This window comes from Xyrauchen texanus, chromosome 40 (assembly GCF_025860055.1).
Source record: "Xyrauchen texanus isolate HMW12.3.18 chromosome 40, RBS_HiC_50CHRs, whole genome shotgun sequence".
Lineage (NCBI taxonomy): Eukaryota > Metazoa > Chordata > Actinopteri > Cypriniformes > Catostomidae > Xyrauchen > Xyrauchen texanus.
The window spans coordinates 32579696-32597176 of record NC_068315.1 but is presented as its reverse complement, the minus strand read 5'-3'; the positions used below and the strand labels follow the sequence as shown (position 1 = coordinate 32597176).

The window sequence follows — 17481 nt, the reverse complement described above, 5'->3', positions numbered from 1 at the left end:
CACCAGGACAGCAAAGCCTTCAGCCTATTAATTCCACCTAGAATGTTGTGAGTCACCAGCCCAAATGCAGACAAAATAAACTGCATTAGACAAACATACTGTATTACACACAGACATTAATTCATGTTTTTTGCAAAGGCCAGTATCACACTTACTACTTCTCATATTTTGGATCCTTTAATTCATCCTGCACTGTTTGTGCTATAGATATGCCATTACTTTTCTAAGCTTCTGATCTTATGATTTTTGCCAACTGGATGATAAAATGGTTGAAAATATCCATATCTAGCGACCACAATATCATAGAGACATGGAGACGACCTAGCAAACATTTTGAATGGGCAAGCACCAATCCGGTCTAATGACAAGTCGTAATAAATGTATGAGATGGCGAAATTGACAGAATGGACGTGATGGACTATAGGGTCATCAGTATTAGGGAAGAGATATTTTGGAACACAAGAATGATGTGCTGTTATTCCAACATGAATAAGAAGGGTGACTTTCATGCAGTACTTGCCAAATAGTGAGCATTTTATTTTACATGTTATAAATGCTTCATAGATATTATTAATTCTTATAATACTCATAATAACCCTAATACAATTATATTCTTATGTCAAAATGTGGCAAAAACAAATATTTTTATAATGAGATTAAAAGGATGAATTCATTAATTTCTCTACAGTCTCCTTTGTGTTTATAATAATGTCTGGACTCACTTGATTTGTCACTCTTCTTGACATGTTGATGTCAAAAGAATGGCACCACGAGTCGTGGATCTCACATACTTAACTAGTCTTAGTTACCTAGTCCTCTGTAAACTCCACACTTTTCAGGTCTTCATGTTCACTCACAGTATATATATATATATATATATATATATATATATATATATATATATATATATATATATATATATATATATATATATATATATATATATATACAACATCTCATGACCATTACACCATACTGGACATCATGTACAGTACAGAGGTGCCTAATGTTGTCAACTCTTTAATAAAATCTTCATGTGTCCATTTTACATTGGGGAGCATTTTCGTAGGTTACTAATGTTGAATAAGTGTTATTAAGCATTTGTAACATGTGAAGTAAAATGGCTCACTATTTGGCAAGTAATGCATGAAAATCAATCTTTTTATACATGTTGTTATAACTACATATCAATTATTTATAATATATTATATATTTTTAACATTCTATTAATATTTATAATATATTATTGTAGATTAGTCATTAATAAACCCCTTTAAGCATAATGTAATAAATGCACATCATTTAATAAGTTAAATGTAATAAATGTTCATAATTTTTGTTCATAATCTAACTTAAAAAAAAAACAAAAAAAATGTTTCACAAATTTCCACTACCTTGAAGGTCTTTGTGGTGGCACGGTTACTCACCTCAATCCTAAATTGCCTCCGCTTCTGAAACCGTCAATCCGCGCATCTTATCATGTGGCTTGTTGTGCATGACACCGCGTAAACTCCCAGCATGTGGAGGCTCATGCTACTCTCAGAAATCCACGCTCAACTTACCACGCACCCCATTGAGAGCGAAAACCACTAATCACTAATCGCGACCACGAATCTCACCCTGGATTCAAACTCATGACTCTTTTTCTAATACTTTTGAATGATGGTCAAAATGATGGAACAGGTATAACCTATTTTAATGGTATAACCTATTTTACACACACACACACACACACACACACACACACACACACACACACACACACACACACACACACACACACACACACACACACACACACACACACACACACACACACGTGTGTGTATTGTGTTTATATTATTATATTATAAACATTAGGTTTCACTTGTGCATTATGTGCTGTTAGTATATAATGTACTGTTATTGTGTCATCAGTTGCTACTCTGAGTTCATAATATAATAAAGTTCTCATGATAACTCTATAAAGTCACATTATGCATTCACAATTGTATTATGTTTTAAGAAAATGTTTATATTATGAACATTTATTGCATTTAACTTATTAAATTATGCTTTGTTATTCCGTTAGGTTGCAACAAATCCTTAACAAAGTGAGCATTAATGTAAAGTTCTCCCGAAATTTGAAAAGAAGTAACACATATTGATAACTCATCTTGCATTAAAGTTATTTTTTTGACCAATTAAATACATTATTCTCTACAATAGGTATATCACTCCACCTATTATCTGTCTCTGTCTAGCAATAGCAAGTAGCAAATCATGCTTTATGGTGTAACATTGGGGCACTTTGATATGTCCCATCAAATCTTTCTGTTTCTAAAGGAAATACATTACTGACATACCTCAACACAAGAAAGACAACTGAGCTGTTTTTCATTCGCTCTTGAGGTTAAGTTGGTTCAATGAGATTCATACTAAGTGGCCATCTTGGTAACTCCTCCAGGCAGCTAGAGTATTATCAAGTCATGCTAATATAGCTCTTATCCACTGGAATACGGAAAAGACTGAAATCTCCAAAAAGTTTGATCAAACTTATGTTTCAGAAACAATACAAATATGAACCAACAAAATACAGCAATGGTATCATTTCTTCTCTAGCTCAAAAGACACTCAAAAATGTTTTTTTTTTTCTTTTCAGGTTGCTCTGCTAATGCACGTTCTATAGCAAAAAGACCTGACAATCCCTTTGCCAATAGTTGCCTTTTTTTACTGAAATGCGGTACTTTCCTACATTCCTACAGCCACTATATTTGGCATTGTGATATCTTCCATTCCATTTATCTCTGAGTGGTCTGTCTTCTTATAGAGTCTCTGCTTATGTTTACCAACAATATAAACATATCTGAAGCACAACACAGACTGTGTACATGAGATTGTGAGGGGTAAAACTGATGGGAAATCATCTGAGACTGAGCATATGGCTTGTGGTTATGGTACAGTTAGTGCATAGCAAGTAAACTGACCTTGTGTTGTTATATATCTCTAGCATAAGTGTTATGGATGTTTAGTAGCGGTTGATGTATAGAGACAAAGAAATAGGGATTGGGACTGAAGATAAATGAAAAAGTTGAAGGTCAAACTTGCATTTAAAAGCACTTACGTTTGCAGTCTAACATTAGCATTAGGATATAGTGATACATCAACTTCATCAGTGATACAACAACATCAAGGTATGCTGAGGGAAATGTAGGGTGTATATTTGGTTGCCTACAGCTTCAAAGATCACTTTAGAACCAGTGTATGAGTGTGTGTGTTGGTGTGGTCTTGCTTGTGTCACACAGCAGATGTAGCAGTAGGTTTGACTGTGATGCTCTGTGCAATATCCTCCCTATTAATCTTCTTGAGTGCTGTGCAAAGCGCCTCAATACTGGCTGAATCTTGGCTCGCCCAATGAGACAGTAGGGCTTGGATAGGCCTCTCTTCCTGTTTGAAATTAGCAATGTGTTCCTCTTTGTATCCAAGCAAGCCTGCCAGGCTACACCAATCGGATTCTTCGTTGGCCCCTGACTCCTCCCTTTCACAGGTGCGGTTTAGCAGTTTCTCCAATTCGTCCCGTGTGTGTAAGGGCAAGGACAGCACTCCATCTATCTTCACAACTAAAACATAAAGAACTCATTCAGTCAGCAGTCTGGTGCAATATTATGGCTAAAGATTACACTCTATACAATACTATACTATACTATACTAATCTATGATATGCTGTACTATACTAAACTATGCTCTACTATACTGTGCTAAATTATACTAAACCATGCTATACTGTACTACGCTATACTATACTAAACTATGATATACAGTCTATCCAATACTATACTATGCTACACTATACTAAATTATACTATACTAAACAAAACAATACTCTACTATACTAAAACGATTAAATACTATACTAAATGCTAATATACTCCTTGTCCAGGCCCTTGTTAAATTAAGATTGGATCACAGCAATGCTTTTCAACCAGGACTTTGTGCATATTGTCATCCCAGGTAGCACACATACATCTCTTATACGTCTGTTTTAGATCTTTTCATCTGGAAAGCATCACAATGCAATAAACATCTGCTAAACTTAATCTTAAAAAAATAAGCTTTACAAACATTCTAACTCATAAATGTCTCAAAGACAACTGCTAAATGTCCAATTGACATCTGAGATATACTTATTGACATACTTCTTGTAGATGTATTGTAAATTTCACTTCCACCACTCCATGGTGGTTTAACGACCTTCCGATATCAATCCGAGCTGCTGATTCTTTAGCGAATTTCAAGAAACACCTAAAGACGCATCTCTTCCATGTGCACTTTTCCAGTTCTACTAACGCTAGGTTCACACATTCTCCATGAGTGGGCATGAGCAGAATATTTTGTTTCGGCACCCATATTAACAGATTACACCATTCCCACAAGTATGAGTCACAAGATGACACATCCCAGAAGCGTCCCAGACATGGCAGTGAGTGGATAGTTTCGATGTTGAGCCTATTTTTGCTGCTGGGTGCAGTACAACACTAAAATAATCAGGAGATTATAGAAAAGACACAAAAGCAAATCAAAATTATTCAAACCGAACCTATAGTACTATGTATATGTGTGCATGCAAGTAAACTCAATAAAATAACATAATAAAGGAAATAATTAATAAACTGCCAGACCTTTTACCATTCTATGTATATGGGTGTACAGTATATACACAACATTAACCAGTCACAACCAAGTGTGATGATAAAGATGAAGTTCGTGTGACTGCCTGCTGTTGTCCTTGAAGCAGCAATTACCAGATCTTTTTATGACCTTATTAAAGACAAAATTCGGCGTAGGACCACATAGATAACTTTATTTTCTTTGCAGAGGTGCTGCTGTTTCTCACGGAACAGAAGCAGCCAATGTGAATGTACACTGTGACCGCCCTGCTCACGTGCCACTCGTGCCTCGCTCATGACCCGCTCACGGAGGATGTGTGAACCCGGCATAATGCACTGACAGTGTCGCTTCTTAAAACAAAAAATAATATTCTTTCACCACTGTCTCTCCCCTTCATCTCTTCTTGTATTACTCTGAGAAATTTAAACATTTTGAATTGCAACTCTTTTCATATCATTGCCTCCTTAGGATGAATTACTTTTGATGTATTTCTCATTTGTAAGTTGCTTTGGATAAAAGTGTCAGCAAAATGAATAAATATGATTTGTTGCAATTTTCCTACGTGCATAAGTTTTTGTTTTGTTTTTTACTTGAATTGTGATTTATTGCAATTCTACTGTGTGCATCCAATTTGACCTCTCCTATTGTTACATAGATTATTATCTCAAAATGTTGCTGCTGTAGGGCCTTGCCCCACTCAAAATGGCAGCGGAGACAGCATGGCCCTTTGTTCTATGATCAAAGGTGAGACACTGAACTCTGTTTCCCAGAATGCTTCTCAAACGTCATTGGTCAAAAGCGGCCTATGACCGATGATGTCATTTCGTCAACAAAACCGGCAAACAGTGGTGAGTTCGGTCTCTCTGCATACAGCTGCGCAAGCCTGCGGTTCAAAGAGACGTGTATCTACACATACAAAGGAATTTCCCTCCTTCTGGACAAAGAGACCACGTTTTTCTAACCTCACCATTTGGCCACGGTAGAGTAAGATTAACTTAGCTTTGTTCCAGTCGTGTTGTATACTTATTACAACTGGTTCATTTCATTTTCACTGCAAGACAACCGTGAATTTATTTAGAAAACGGAAAAGGCGATCAGCTTCCCTTCTCAATAGTTTTCTATCAACGTTGACTACCTCCTGCATTTATCTCCATCACCGGACTCCAGAAATATCGCAGAGACGCATCTTTTTGCTGACGAGCGTAAGACAAAGGACCGAATCCAGATCGTTTTTCAATTTTCAATTCAATTCAATTTTATTTGTATAGCGCCTTTCACAACACACATCGTTTCAAAGCAGCTTCACAGAACATCAGCATTAACAGACGACAAAAACTGCAACGTCCATAAAGTCGATTAATCATCATTGTGTAATTTAGACAAAATTTGATTTTAATGGTTTAAAAATAATTAAATGATAATTATATTAACTCTTTCCCTTCCAAACACGGAATTTTCCGGGTTTTATGAAAAAGCTTCCGCCAAACACGGAATTTTCCTGGTATCCGTGTTTTAGGTGGAATACTGATAAGAAAGACCCAGACGCATGTTTTGAAAGAGTACGCAACTCTTTGATCAAAGAAACAGACTGCGATCGTCTTAAACGTAAAGTGGAGTTTTGAGAATGTAGCTCAAAATGTAGATAGAAATGCCTTTTTCTCAGCTTTTTGTCCGAAATGTTGTTTTTGACAAAGCCTACCTTTAATGCCTTAATGGCATTAAAAATAACAAATGAAGATAAAATAAAATCGTTTTTTATTTGCCTAAAAGCAGAGGCTCAGATCTTTATTTTGATATATAGCATCTTCATATATTCATGGAATTAAATATTCTGCGGGCCATTAAAGTTTTGCGAAAATCGTCAAAAACCCTGGCGGTGGCTGGCAACTTTTTTTTTTTAAAACGCTGGCGGGGAAAGAGTTAATAGGTTTTCTCCTGACCGCTCAATGCAACAGGAATTCAAATGGACAACCCTGCTGAAATCACACAGGATTTCTCAAGTAAGGCTTGATATCTGGGCAGATTTAGTTAAATGTGAAAATGGTTCACTTTAACGATAGATCTCAGGTGGAAAAAGCTACCCTTGACAACAGCATTTATCTGCTTATTGAAAAGTAACGAGGAGCCTAAAATCACTCCAAAACTTCTTACAAGATCTTGTACATTTGACGACCTAATTGGGCAACCAGGCCAGGTAAGGAGGACATGGAGGAACCTAAAATCAGAACTTTGGTTTTGCTTTCAATTAATTTGACGAGCTGTCAGCTATGCTTACCTGGTCCATCATGCACAATCAACTGACGAAGTCGTGGAGGGCACCTTTCACTGCCCGAAACCGACTTCCTCGCTTATCACACGTGATCGTCCCCTTAGTGCCCCTCGCCCGGAGCTTGGACGCATACACTTTCCAACCCGTCGCGGTGGCTGGCCAGGACCATCCGACTCGGCTATGTGATTCAGTTCGCCAGTCACCCTTTCTGTTTCAGTGGCGTCTGCTTTACCTCGTTTGCAGGGTGAAAACGCCTCCACCCTGCATGCAGAGATCGCAACCCTTCTGTGCAAGGACGTGATAGAGCCTGTCCCTCCAGCCGAGATGGAGAAGGGTTTCTACAGCCCTTACTTCACCGTACCCAAGAAAGGCGGTGGGTTGCGGCCAATCTTGGACCTGCGAGTTCTGAACCGGGCCTTACACAGACTCACGTTCAAGATGCTGACGCAGAAACGTATTCTAACGAGCATCCAGCATCAAGATTGGTTCGTGGAAGTAGACCTGAAGGATACGTACATTTACGTCTCAATATTACCCCGTCACAGATCCTTTCTGCAGTTCGCTTTTGACAGCCAGGCATATCAGTACAAGGTCCTCCCCTTTGGTCTGTCCCTGTCCCCTCGCATCGTCATGAAAGTAGCAGAGGCAGCTCGTCCCCTGTTAAGGGAAGTGGGGATATGCATACTCAATGTGGATGGAGTTAGACTCGGTCTCAATGACAGCATGCCTAAAAAGCAAGCATGTGCAGTTGGTGCTGAACTGACTGGGTTCATTCAGACCATGCACAGCGGTTCTACTGTAACAATTACAGAGGCTCCTGGGGCATATGGCATCCTCAGCGATGGGTGTCCTTCCTCCCTAGCCCTCTGGCTCCGAACTCAGGGGAGGATGTTCGCAGCCAGACCCACAGCAGGCACCGAATTGCCTGTGCTGGAATAGGTGCTCCACAGGTTCTGATTATTCCAATAACTCCTGTGATGTATTTTCTGTGGTACGGTCCCCCTGTCGGCGGACCCGCATCTCGCTTGGGCAGAGCTCACTCTACCCCCGGTCGCTGATTTTGTATAGCTCCTCCCGTCGAGGCAGGACCTACCCCCGCACAACTTCCATGTGTGGCTGATAAGCCCATGTGACGTATTTGCCACATGTTAACCTCTCCTGCTGGGCAGGATGTGGTCTTCGCGGGGTCTTTTTCCCCTGAAAGAATAGGATTGGAAAAGAACACCTTCCCCGATGTGTGTTATAGCATTAGATGTCCCCAGCCACATCTAACACTCTATGGAGAGAAAACATAGAGAGAGAAAAGGCCACAGCTGGCACGGCCTGCTCCCATGTTAGTTACATTGCTTTCCTCCCTCAGGGATATGGGGAACTATATGACGTTTTTGGGGCATTGGGGAAGTTTACGTGCAGTCTGATGCACCTGCTATTTTCACATGCAGCAGCTTGCTTGCACCTGCATCAGCAGTCCACGTAACATGGTTCAGTATTGTGGTGCTTTTAGATAGGTACTCCTAGTGTCACTACATCGACACAACGTCGAGTAAGTGACAGAAGGGGAACGTCTCGGTTACTGTCATAACCTCTGTTCCCTGATGGAGTCCCTCTTGCCACAACACTGTACAAAGCCGCTGAAATGGCCGGGACCTTACTCTCGGCTCCTCTACTCAAAACCTGTCTGAACAGAAAAACGCTTCCCTGCTTTTATACCCATATGTCCTGGCGAGGAGCATGCAAATTCTGTTTGCCAATTCTCATTGGTCTTTTCTCAAAGATAAGAGGTAACCGAGGCTCTCAAAAGAGACCACTAGTGTCACTATATCGACACAACGTTTCATTCCCTCCATCAAGGAACGGAGGTTACGATAGTAACCGAGACGTTTTTCCTGATGAGACTGGGAAAACTCATCTGCTGTGAAATGTCTATAGAGAAGAGTGTGATCAAACCAGTGTGTGTGTAATCTGCATCCACACTGCTGTTTACTGGAAGCGAGGGGCTGAAACAGTTGAAATAATGAAACAGCTGCTCAAAAGTCTTTTTAAAGTTACAATATCTTTATTTTTATGAAAAAATTTTAAAGCCATTGCCCTATGAACTTGCTGTTTTGATGGGGCAAAGATTTTTTTCCCCACCAAACTAAGAATGTATAAGGTAACAAGTTAGTCCATTTGAGCCTTTTACCAGTTCATTCATCTGTTATTTTCACCACTTCCAGAGCAACAAGTGGAATGGCTAGTTTCTAAGAACCTCCTTTGCTATGACAAACTGTTAAGAATTAACCCATTATCGTGTGGTATCGTGATACTTCAGCTGGTATAGTATAGTAAGATATGATGATGGTATCATGACAACCCTAGTTTACACGTGTGTAACAATATCTGATCTGTGTTGGATGTGAGTAAAAATAAATTGTGAAAGTGTTATTGCAGCCTATGAAGCAAAGATGGCAGCATGCAAATGGCATATTTCAAGGGCTGCAGTTGCTATTGATATGAATGGGAATGCCAACAGATCGCTCTCCCCAATTATTGTATTATAAACAGTGTTTGTACCTGTATGTGGAGGCCCTTGGCCATCCTGTAGACTCTGACTATCAACAGAGATGCCGCTGTCACTGTGAAGTTTCTCTCCCTCAGGAGATGGTGTCAGACTGGGGTTCGCACTGCACGCTCTGTTATTGGCTCCTTGCTTATTCTGCTTACAACTGTTCCACCTGAAAGATATCAAACCCAACATCATAATCATTACTCATTTCTATCTTAAATGTAAAGTGTGTCATTTCTTTAACACTGCACCTTGTTGCCATTGTTGAGAAAAACATATGGTCCAGCCACAAACTCTCATTGAAAATGAACTTTGACCTAGCAGATAACTTTAGCTAAGCAGCTCTCTCACTTCTGTTGCTGTCTGTCTGACTAGTGTCTATAAAAAGGCTTCTCACCTTTTAGATGGCATATGTTTTAAAGAGACGTATTTTATGTTAATAGCACCATACAGTGCAGGTCCAGTTAAGATAGCAAAAATCACAAAATAAAATGCAACCATACAGTGAATCCGGAAAGTTTTCACAGCGCTTCACTTTTTCCACATTTTGTTATGTTACAGCCTTATTCCAAAATGGATTAAATACTACAAACAACACCCCATAATGACAACGTGAAAAAAGTTTGTTTGAAATCTTTACAAATTTATTAAAAATAAAAAACGAAAAAAATCACATGTACATAATGTATGTATGCACACTGGATACATGGTTTATAAAAAATATATTTCATCAGATTAATTTCATTGTATTGTTATTTTTAGTATTATTATTATTATTAATAATTTATATTATTTATTTATTTAATAAATTCTTCATGCTTTTTGAATGCACATGTGATTTTTTTCATTTTTCATTTTTCAAGTGACCACTCCAAAGTTTTCTTAAATCAGCATCTCTAAATGTATGGTAGCTCCTGAACTTACTTCAAACCCCACAAAATGTACACAATGAATTTTTTTTCTGACCATACATGAAGACTTTCAAGGCTTTCAAATTAGTCTTATATGTGACTCTTTTAATACACTTTTGTATATAGTTGTACTTTTTTCTCTATAGTCCTGTCTATTTTTCATGCATCATGTGATATGTTAATAAATAAATAATTTAAAAAAAGTATTCTCTTTATTTGGCTTCCAAAGGGAAAGTTTGTTAATGATGTCATATACACCTTTACATTCTTAACAGTGCCATCTGTCTGTTCCTGTAAATGTTACACATAAGAAAGTGTATCACCGCTGTTTAAACCATCCTTCAATTGCACAGCTCTTGCTTTATTTCTTACAGTAATGATAATTTCAGATCAGTAATTGAGTCAAATGTTGATAAAGCTGAATTATTCAGTGACTCATTCAAAAGAAAAAAGAAAAACAATTCTAAAGAAAAGTCTTTTGAAATATTCACAAAATGAACTGGTTCAAAAGAGTCATTGTTATGGTATTTGTATCTTCAGTTCTTGTTTCTGTGACTTTTATTCTGTTTTGTAATGTGTCCAATTCCTTCTTCCTGGTTTTCTGGTCCCTTCTCTGTGTTCACCTGCATATTTTTAACTTATTAGCCATTTTGAGTTTTATAATCTTAAGGTCTGCTCTTTGTCAGTTGTTGTCCATGTATCCTGGGTGTTTTTGGTGAGCCTCTGCCCTTGTAATGTGTATCTTGCCATGGGAATCTTTATAGTAGTACTTTGTGAATAAATGTCTGCACTGCACTTGGGTCCTTGTTATCACTATTATGGAGCCAGCATTAAGGTCATGTGCTTGTGAATCAGACTACACAGGTCACACTTTGTTCCTCTCTATGTTCCAACTGATGTGATGTTCAACTGAGCGCCTAAAGGGGCGGGGCTAAATCACCATTGCAAATTACAAATTGCCGTTATTTTATAAGGGCTTCGACTAGGTTGTCAAAGAAGGAATTCCTCATAAGTGTCAGCTTAACTGACTCAATGTCTCATTCCCTTCACCTTATGGAACCGAGGTTACATGTGTAACTGGAGATGTTTTTGCGTGCAGCTAAAGCGTCAATAGAATGACTTGCTTTCTTGCCATTATTTTAGGATAAACAGTCTTTTTATCTAATGGCAATTTATATAGACTGCAAGATCACAAGTCTTTATAAATTCATTTAAAATAATTTATGTTGCGGTGGACTGCCCCTGCTTGGATGCGTTGCATATTATTTATATTGAATTAAATTCTATTTAATTTATTTTTATTAGTAATAATCATAATAAACAATTTGTTTTTTACTAATTAGTTGCTAAGTATTGCAGCAACTTGCTAAATTAATACAGAATTCAACTGAAGCTTTAGAAATTGTGTTTTCATCTGAGGGCAGCATGGTGACTCAATGGGTGGCACTGTCACCTCACAGGCCTTTCTGTGCAGAGTTTGCATGTTCTTCCTGTGTTTGCATGGGTTTCCGCCGGGTGCTCCGGTTTCCCCCACATGCATGTTAGGTGAATTGGAGACTCTAAATTGCCCGTAGGTGTGAGTGAGAGCGTAAATATGTTTGTTTGTCTGTGTCGCCCTGTGATGGACTGACCATCTGTCCAGGGTGTTTCCCTGCCTTTGGCCCAAGATAGATGGCATATGCTCCAGCACTACCCACGACCCTGCATAGGACAAGCGGCTATAGAAAATGGATGGATGGATTTTCATCCGCTCTGAGGTTACATAATATACAATGTATTTACTAAAATAAATAATTACTTACTCCTAATAAAATAAATAATTACTTACTCCTAATAAAAACAGCTGAACTAAAGCCCAAATAGCACTGTGCTTGTACATTGTGAGTGCTGTTGATGATGATGGAGATACCAGCATGAAGGAGATAATGACCCAGGTCATTCTCACCGTTTAAAGATGATGAAGGCCACCAGGCCAAGCAGCACCGCAGCCAGTATGGAGGTGTAGATGGGAATGAGATTGTTGCTCAGCCCGTGGAGTTTCCTCAGTCCAGGGTCGGTTGTTGTCACACTCTCTGTAGGCCCACTGGGAGGAGACTTGTCTGTGTATGAGACAACTGATGGAGCAGAAGAGGTAGGTGGAGAAAAAGTAAGAAAGGATGTAGTAGGGGAAACATATAGAGGAGGAGAAGAGGGAGAGGTTGAGTTGTTAGGAGGATCTACATCTGTTGGAGGAAAAGGAAAAAGACAGAGAAAGAGAGTTTACAACAATCTGTTAGTTAAAGTTACTTTGAAGTTGCTAAAGCATGTTTTAGTATATGAAAATGGTATGAGAGATCTTTGCAAACCAGCTCCATTATAACTTAGATTTTAATTAGGGCTGCCAATTTAATTAATTAATTTAGTGTGATTAATGCTATAAAAAATTATGTTAAAACATAAACTTGAAGTACCACTTTCATGTTTTTATGAGCAGGGCACAACTCCATCTGTACAGGCAAAGTGCAACTCTACTGGCAAAAATCCACACTTACTCAGCAGACAGCACAAAATGAAGATGCATTCTTGCGTTCAGATACAGCTGGATGGAGTGCAACTCCACATGCAGGGGTACTGATACATGTTTTTCTATGTTACAAATACATTCACCTTGGTACAGCATCCAAAAACTGTGTATTTGATGTGACGTATAAGTAAAAATTAAGCTACATTTTTTGCTTCAGAAAAAGATGACAGCGATTTCTGGCAAAGTCCCTTCAAGGCTGTAAATGGGTTGAAATTAATCAGTAAATAATTTATGTGAACAAGTTAATTTACGTGAACCATCTGAACGAACCAAACAAAATTAACTGGACCCAACCCTAAATATAAGCAAGTTGGTTATTGTGGCAGCGGGGGCGTGGTCAAGCGCCCGTCCGGGAGAGGAAAGCGGTAAGGGCGCTTACACCTGAGCTAAATTATGCCTAACACCTGTCTCTAATTCCAGTGAGCACGAGGAGAGCGGCATAAAAGCAGACACCGAGCCTCCAGTCGAGAGAGATGACAAGCCAACTCAGTGCGCTTGATCACTATTGTGTAGTGTAAAAGAGAATTAAAAGCTTACCTGTTGCTGAACACCTGTTCCCTGTCCTCCTTCTTGTGGGAAGCGTTACACTGGTGCCGAAACCCGGGAATTTGTTCATCCAAGAAGGAGGACAGGGAACAGGTGTTCAGCAACAGGTAAGCTTTTAATTCTCTTTTTACACTACACAATAGTGATCAAGCGCACTGAGTTGGCTTGTCATCTCTCCTCGACTGGAGGCTCGGTGTCTGCTTTTATGCCGCTCTCCTCGTGCTCACTGGAATTAGAGACAGGTGTTAGGCATAATTTAGCTCAGGTGTAAGCGCCCTTACCGCTTTCCTCTCCCGGACGGGCGCTTGACCACGCCCCCGCTGCCACAGTTATTTTAACAGGTTCATTTACATGAACTATTCAAATAAATCGATTCATTTAATTGATTTGGATTTTCCAGCGCTACATGAGAAATAAAGAGGATGGTTTAGGTGAGTGTGGTGGTTTTTGATCACTCTCTCAGCTCCATTGCTGCATTCGCAATACAATGTGACAAATGTAGCATTTTTTGATACTACAGCACTATTCTTTTTTCAGATTCAAACTTTTTATTGATTCAAAACAAAACAATAGAAAACACCTTTAAACCAACACTGATTCCCATCATAGTCACATAGTCTAGTGCAAAAAGAAATTTGGGAGTCTAAAGCCTCACATATAAAATTCTGGACTCTTACCCAGAATTCTCGCCAGCAGATAGGTCTTTAAAACCAAGCCTAAACAATCTAAAGGGAGTCCAGTAGAAACTATGCAAAATCTTAAACTGAATAAGGCATACCCTTGCATCCCAAGAAATTGTTTCAAAATGTTTAAGAATACTTTACCACTCCCCATCCTCCAATACCAAGTTCAAATCTCTTTCCCATAACTTCTTAAGAGCTGTTAAGGCCCCATCACCAAGACTCTGAATCAACAACGAATAATACACTGACGCTTTGTGCCCCTTTACAAAGGCTGTGAGCACCACACAGCGCGGGTCTGCAGCTTTAGGGGGCTGTGTACTACCACTAAAAATAGTACAAAGTAGATGGCACAACTGTAAATAGCCATAAAATCGAGACCTACAAATCCCAAATTGCTGTGTTATATTTTCAAATTATCTCAAAGCTCCGTTTTTATAAAGGTCACCAAGTGCAGCAACACCCCTCTCCAACCATTCTTTCCAGCAAAAGGGGGACTTGTTAATACACAATTTGGGATTCAGCCATATGCTTGAGGAAACATTTAAGTAAGTATCAAAATGTAACAAATTGGAAACCTTTGTCCATACTGAATATAAATGTGAAATAATGGGATACATGTTCACTTCAGGCAATTTGATAGAAAGACTTTGCAATGGTGAGATTGGGGCAAGGACCGTGTTGTACCAAGGAGGGGCTCTCTCAGGTGTAAGAAACCAGTAGGCCAGGTGTCTGAGACTACAAGCACAGTAATAAAACTATATTTGGGGAGACCTAAATTGACCTCCTTTGTCAATTGGTCTATGTAACTTACTGAAATACAACCAAGGTCATTAAACATTCCAAATAAAAGACTTAAATATTCTATCAGATTGCTTAAAATAAGAAAGAGGAACCTGTAGAGGGAGAAACTGTAGTAGATAATTGAATTAGGGATACAATTCATTTTTATAACATTGATCTTCCCTGCCATAGACAAATATTGTAAAGCCCACCTATCTACATCACACGAGAACCTTTTCATTAATGGGTTGAAACAAAATAAATCTCTAAAATCAGCTGGAAATAAAATGCTTAAATACCTAATGCCTTGATCTATATACTGAATACCTGGAAAATCATCCTCTTTTCTTATTGCAGCTGCTAATGGTTCCAGGGCAGAACAGCAAAGGGGAGAGAAAGGCACGAATAATGACTTAAAAACGAATAATGGATTCATTCGAATAATAGAAAAATATTAGTTTGACTGATTATCCAAGAAGCACAAGGATAAAGCAACATTGTAAATAAACACATCCAAAATTACAATTAATTTATGAATCTGTTCAGCCAATATTTCTAAAGTGTAATCCTTATAAATAAAAATGTGCACGGTGTGATTTCAGATCGGATATGCGTGGTCTCGACTCTGTTTGCGGTCTCCATTAATTGTGCATGTCAGAAGCTTATCAAGTGTACCTGTAATTAAGATAAAACTTCATATACACCTTCCACTTCTTGAAATGTCTATGTTCATGTGTTCATATTTAGCCAAAACCTGAGCACAATGTTAAATTCCTGAACTGAAGAGATTATTTTACGTCGGAGCTCGTCTATCCGTCTTTTAAAGTTGACCATATTTATATCCACATTAACAGAGGTAATTTTTTGGTTAAGACTTTATTCCAAAACATTTTTAAATGCTACATAACGGTTTAAATGCTCCATAGAGTATTCATATATTCGGAAAATTCCTGCTCATGTAAAATGAATATGTCATGTTCATTCTGTTGGTTCTTGTTTTGATTCCATGTCTTTTATTATGAAAAGTTTAGTTGTTGTTTCTCTAGTCATGTGATGTCCTTTTTTGGCCATTTTCCCCTCCATGTTCATGTGTCTTGTTTTCATTGGTGTATTTTTTCATTATGTTATTATCAATTCTAGTTTGTCATTGGTTTTAGTTTATTAGTTCTGTTATGTAATTGGTCCATGGACATAGTCTTGTTATCTTGTTTATAGTTCGGTCTGTTCATAGGTTGATGTTAGTTTGTATAGCACTTTTTTAGTTCATGTCAAGCAGTGCCTACCAAGCCTACCAAGTTTCAAGTTTATGTTATATTTTATTCATGTTTATAGTTAGGCTTATTGGTTTTCACATTGATTATTAAACTACACTTGGTTTCTTCATTTCATCGTCATCGTCTTCGTCTTCATCTTTGCCATTGCCAGCTACAATACGTTACAGAATACTAGACCGACAACAAGGAGCCCAGCAGTTCAGCTCCTCAGCCTACGTGGAGGATATCTGCAATCTGGCCAGCAAGGAGGGCCTTTATGAGATCGCCCTCAAGGAAATTTTTCAGGTGGGACTTAATGAGCCCATCTCCTCCTTGATGCCTGGCGTTCGCAGTCCCCTCAATCTAGCCCAATATATCGACCTCGCCCTACAGATTATTGGTTCCAAGTTCACTGTGGAGGAGGCGGAGTCAGAGTTCCACGACATGGCCGCCGCCGAACCAGAGTTCCACGACATGTCACCCGCCCCGGAAAGCTGACCAAAATCTCTGTGGGCACGCTCAATATCATGCCAGCGGTCCGCTGTGTTGATCAAATTCGGAATAAGCCACTCCAAAAGTGGTGGTGGTGTAGTGGTCTAAGCACATAACTGGTAATCTGGTAATCAGAAGGACACTGGTTTGCCCCACGGCCACCACCACTGTGTCCTTGAGCAAGGCACTTAACTCCAGGTTGCTCCAGGGGGATTGTCCCTGTAATAAGGGCTCTGTAAGTCGCTTTGGATAAAAGCATCTGCCAAATGCATAAATGTAAATGTAAAAGTCTATAGCTCTCTTTCAGTCGACTCATGAAACTCGACCCATTTTTCAACATCGTCCATTCTTGTGATCAGGGTGGAAAGTTTAGTCACCATAGATGTGGTCACTCGACGTATTTCTGCAAGGCCCTTCAAGTAGGTCGAGATTTTTGTCAGAGATCTCCCGACCTGCTTCACAAATTTTGCTGCCACTAACGTCTATACAGCTGCCATCCTTATCCTGTAAGGCGTCTGACACATGAGAAAGTAAGTGCTTTTTAATGTCCCCACAGGCCAACATTTTGCCCTCCCAGGACAGTTTAGCAAACAAAACTATTACAGTTATCGTCAGTTAATACTGCTTAAAAGGATAACTGTAGCAATGTTTAAGTTGAGCTTGCCTCTAAGCGACCAACCCTTGCATAATGTCATGTGACTCCCCACTACAGCACTATACTTTTGAATAAGTAACTCATTACTACTTTGATAATAACTAATTGAAAATGTAGTTGAAATTAGTCACTACATT

At 38.9% G+C, this 17481-nt stretch overlaps 1 protein-coding gene across 2 annotated transcripts in view; it reads right to left on the bottom strand.

Annotated features, from left to right (window-relative positions):
- Window positions 1-1730: 1730 nt before the first annotated feature.
- Window positions 1731-17481, bottom strand: part of ngfrb (nerve growth factor receptor b) — an 83919-nt gene continuing 68168 nt past the window's right edge. Inside the window, exons 4-6 of one of the 2 annotated variants that reach the window (XM_052112444.1) lie at window positions 12318-12594; window positions 9470-9630; window positions 1731-3599 (exon numbers count right to left, since the gene is read on the bottom strand). In XM_052112444.1, the coding sequence (XP_051968404.1) occupies window positions 3277-3599; window positions 9470-9630; window positions 12318-12594 (761 nt within the window). In that variant the 3' untranslated portion in view covers window positions 1731-3276. The remainder of the gene's footprint in view (window positions 3600-9469; window positions 9631-12317; window positions 12595-17481) is intronic. The other variant, XM_052112445.1, reaches the window with a different exon arrangement.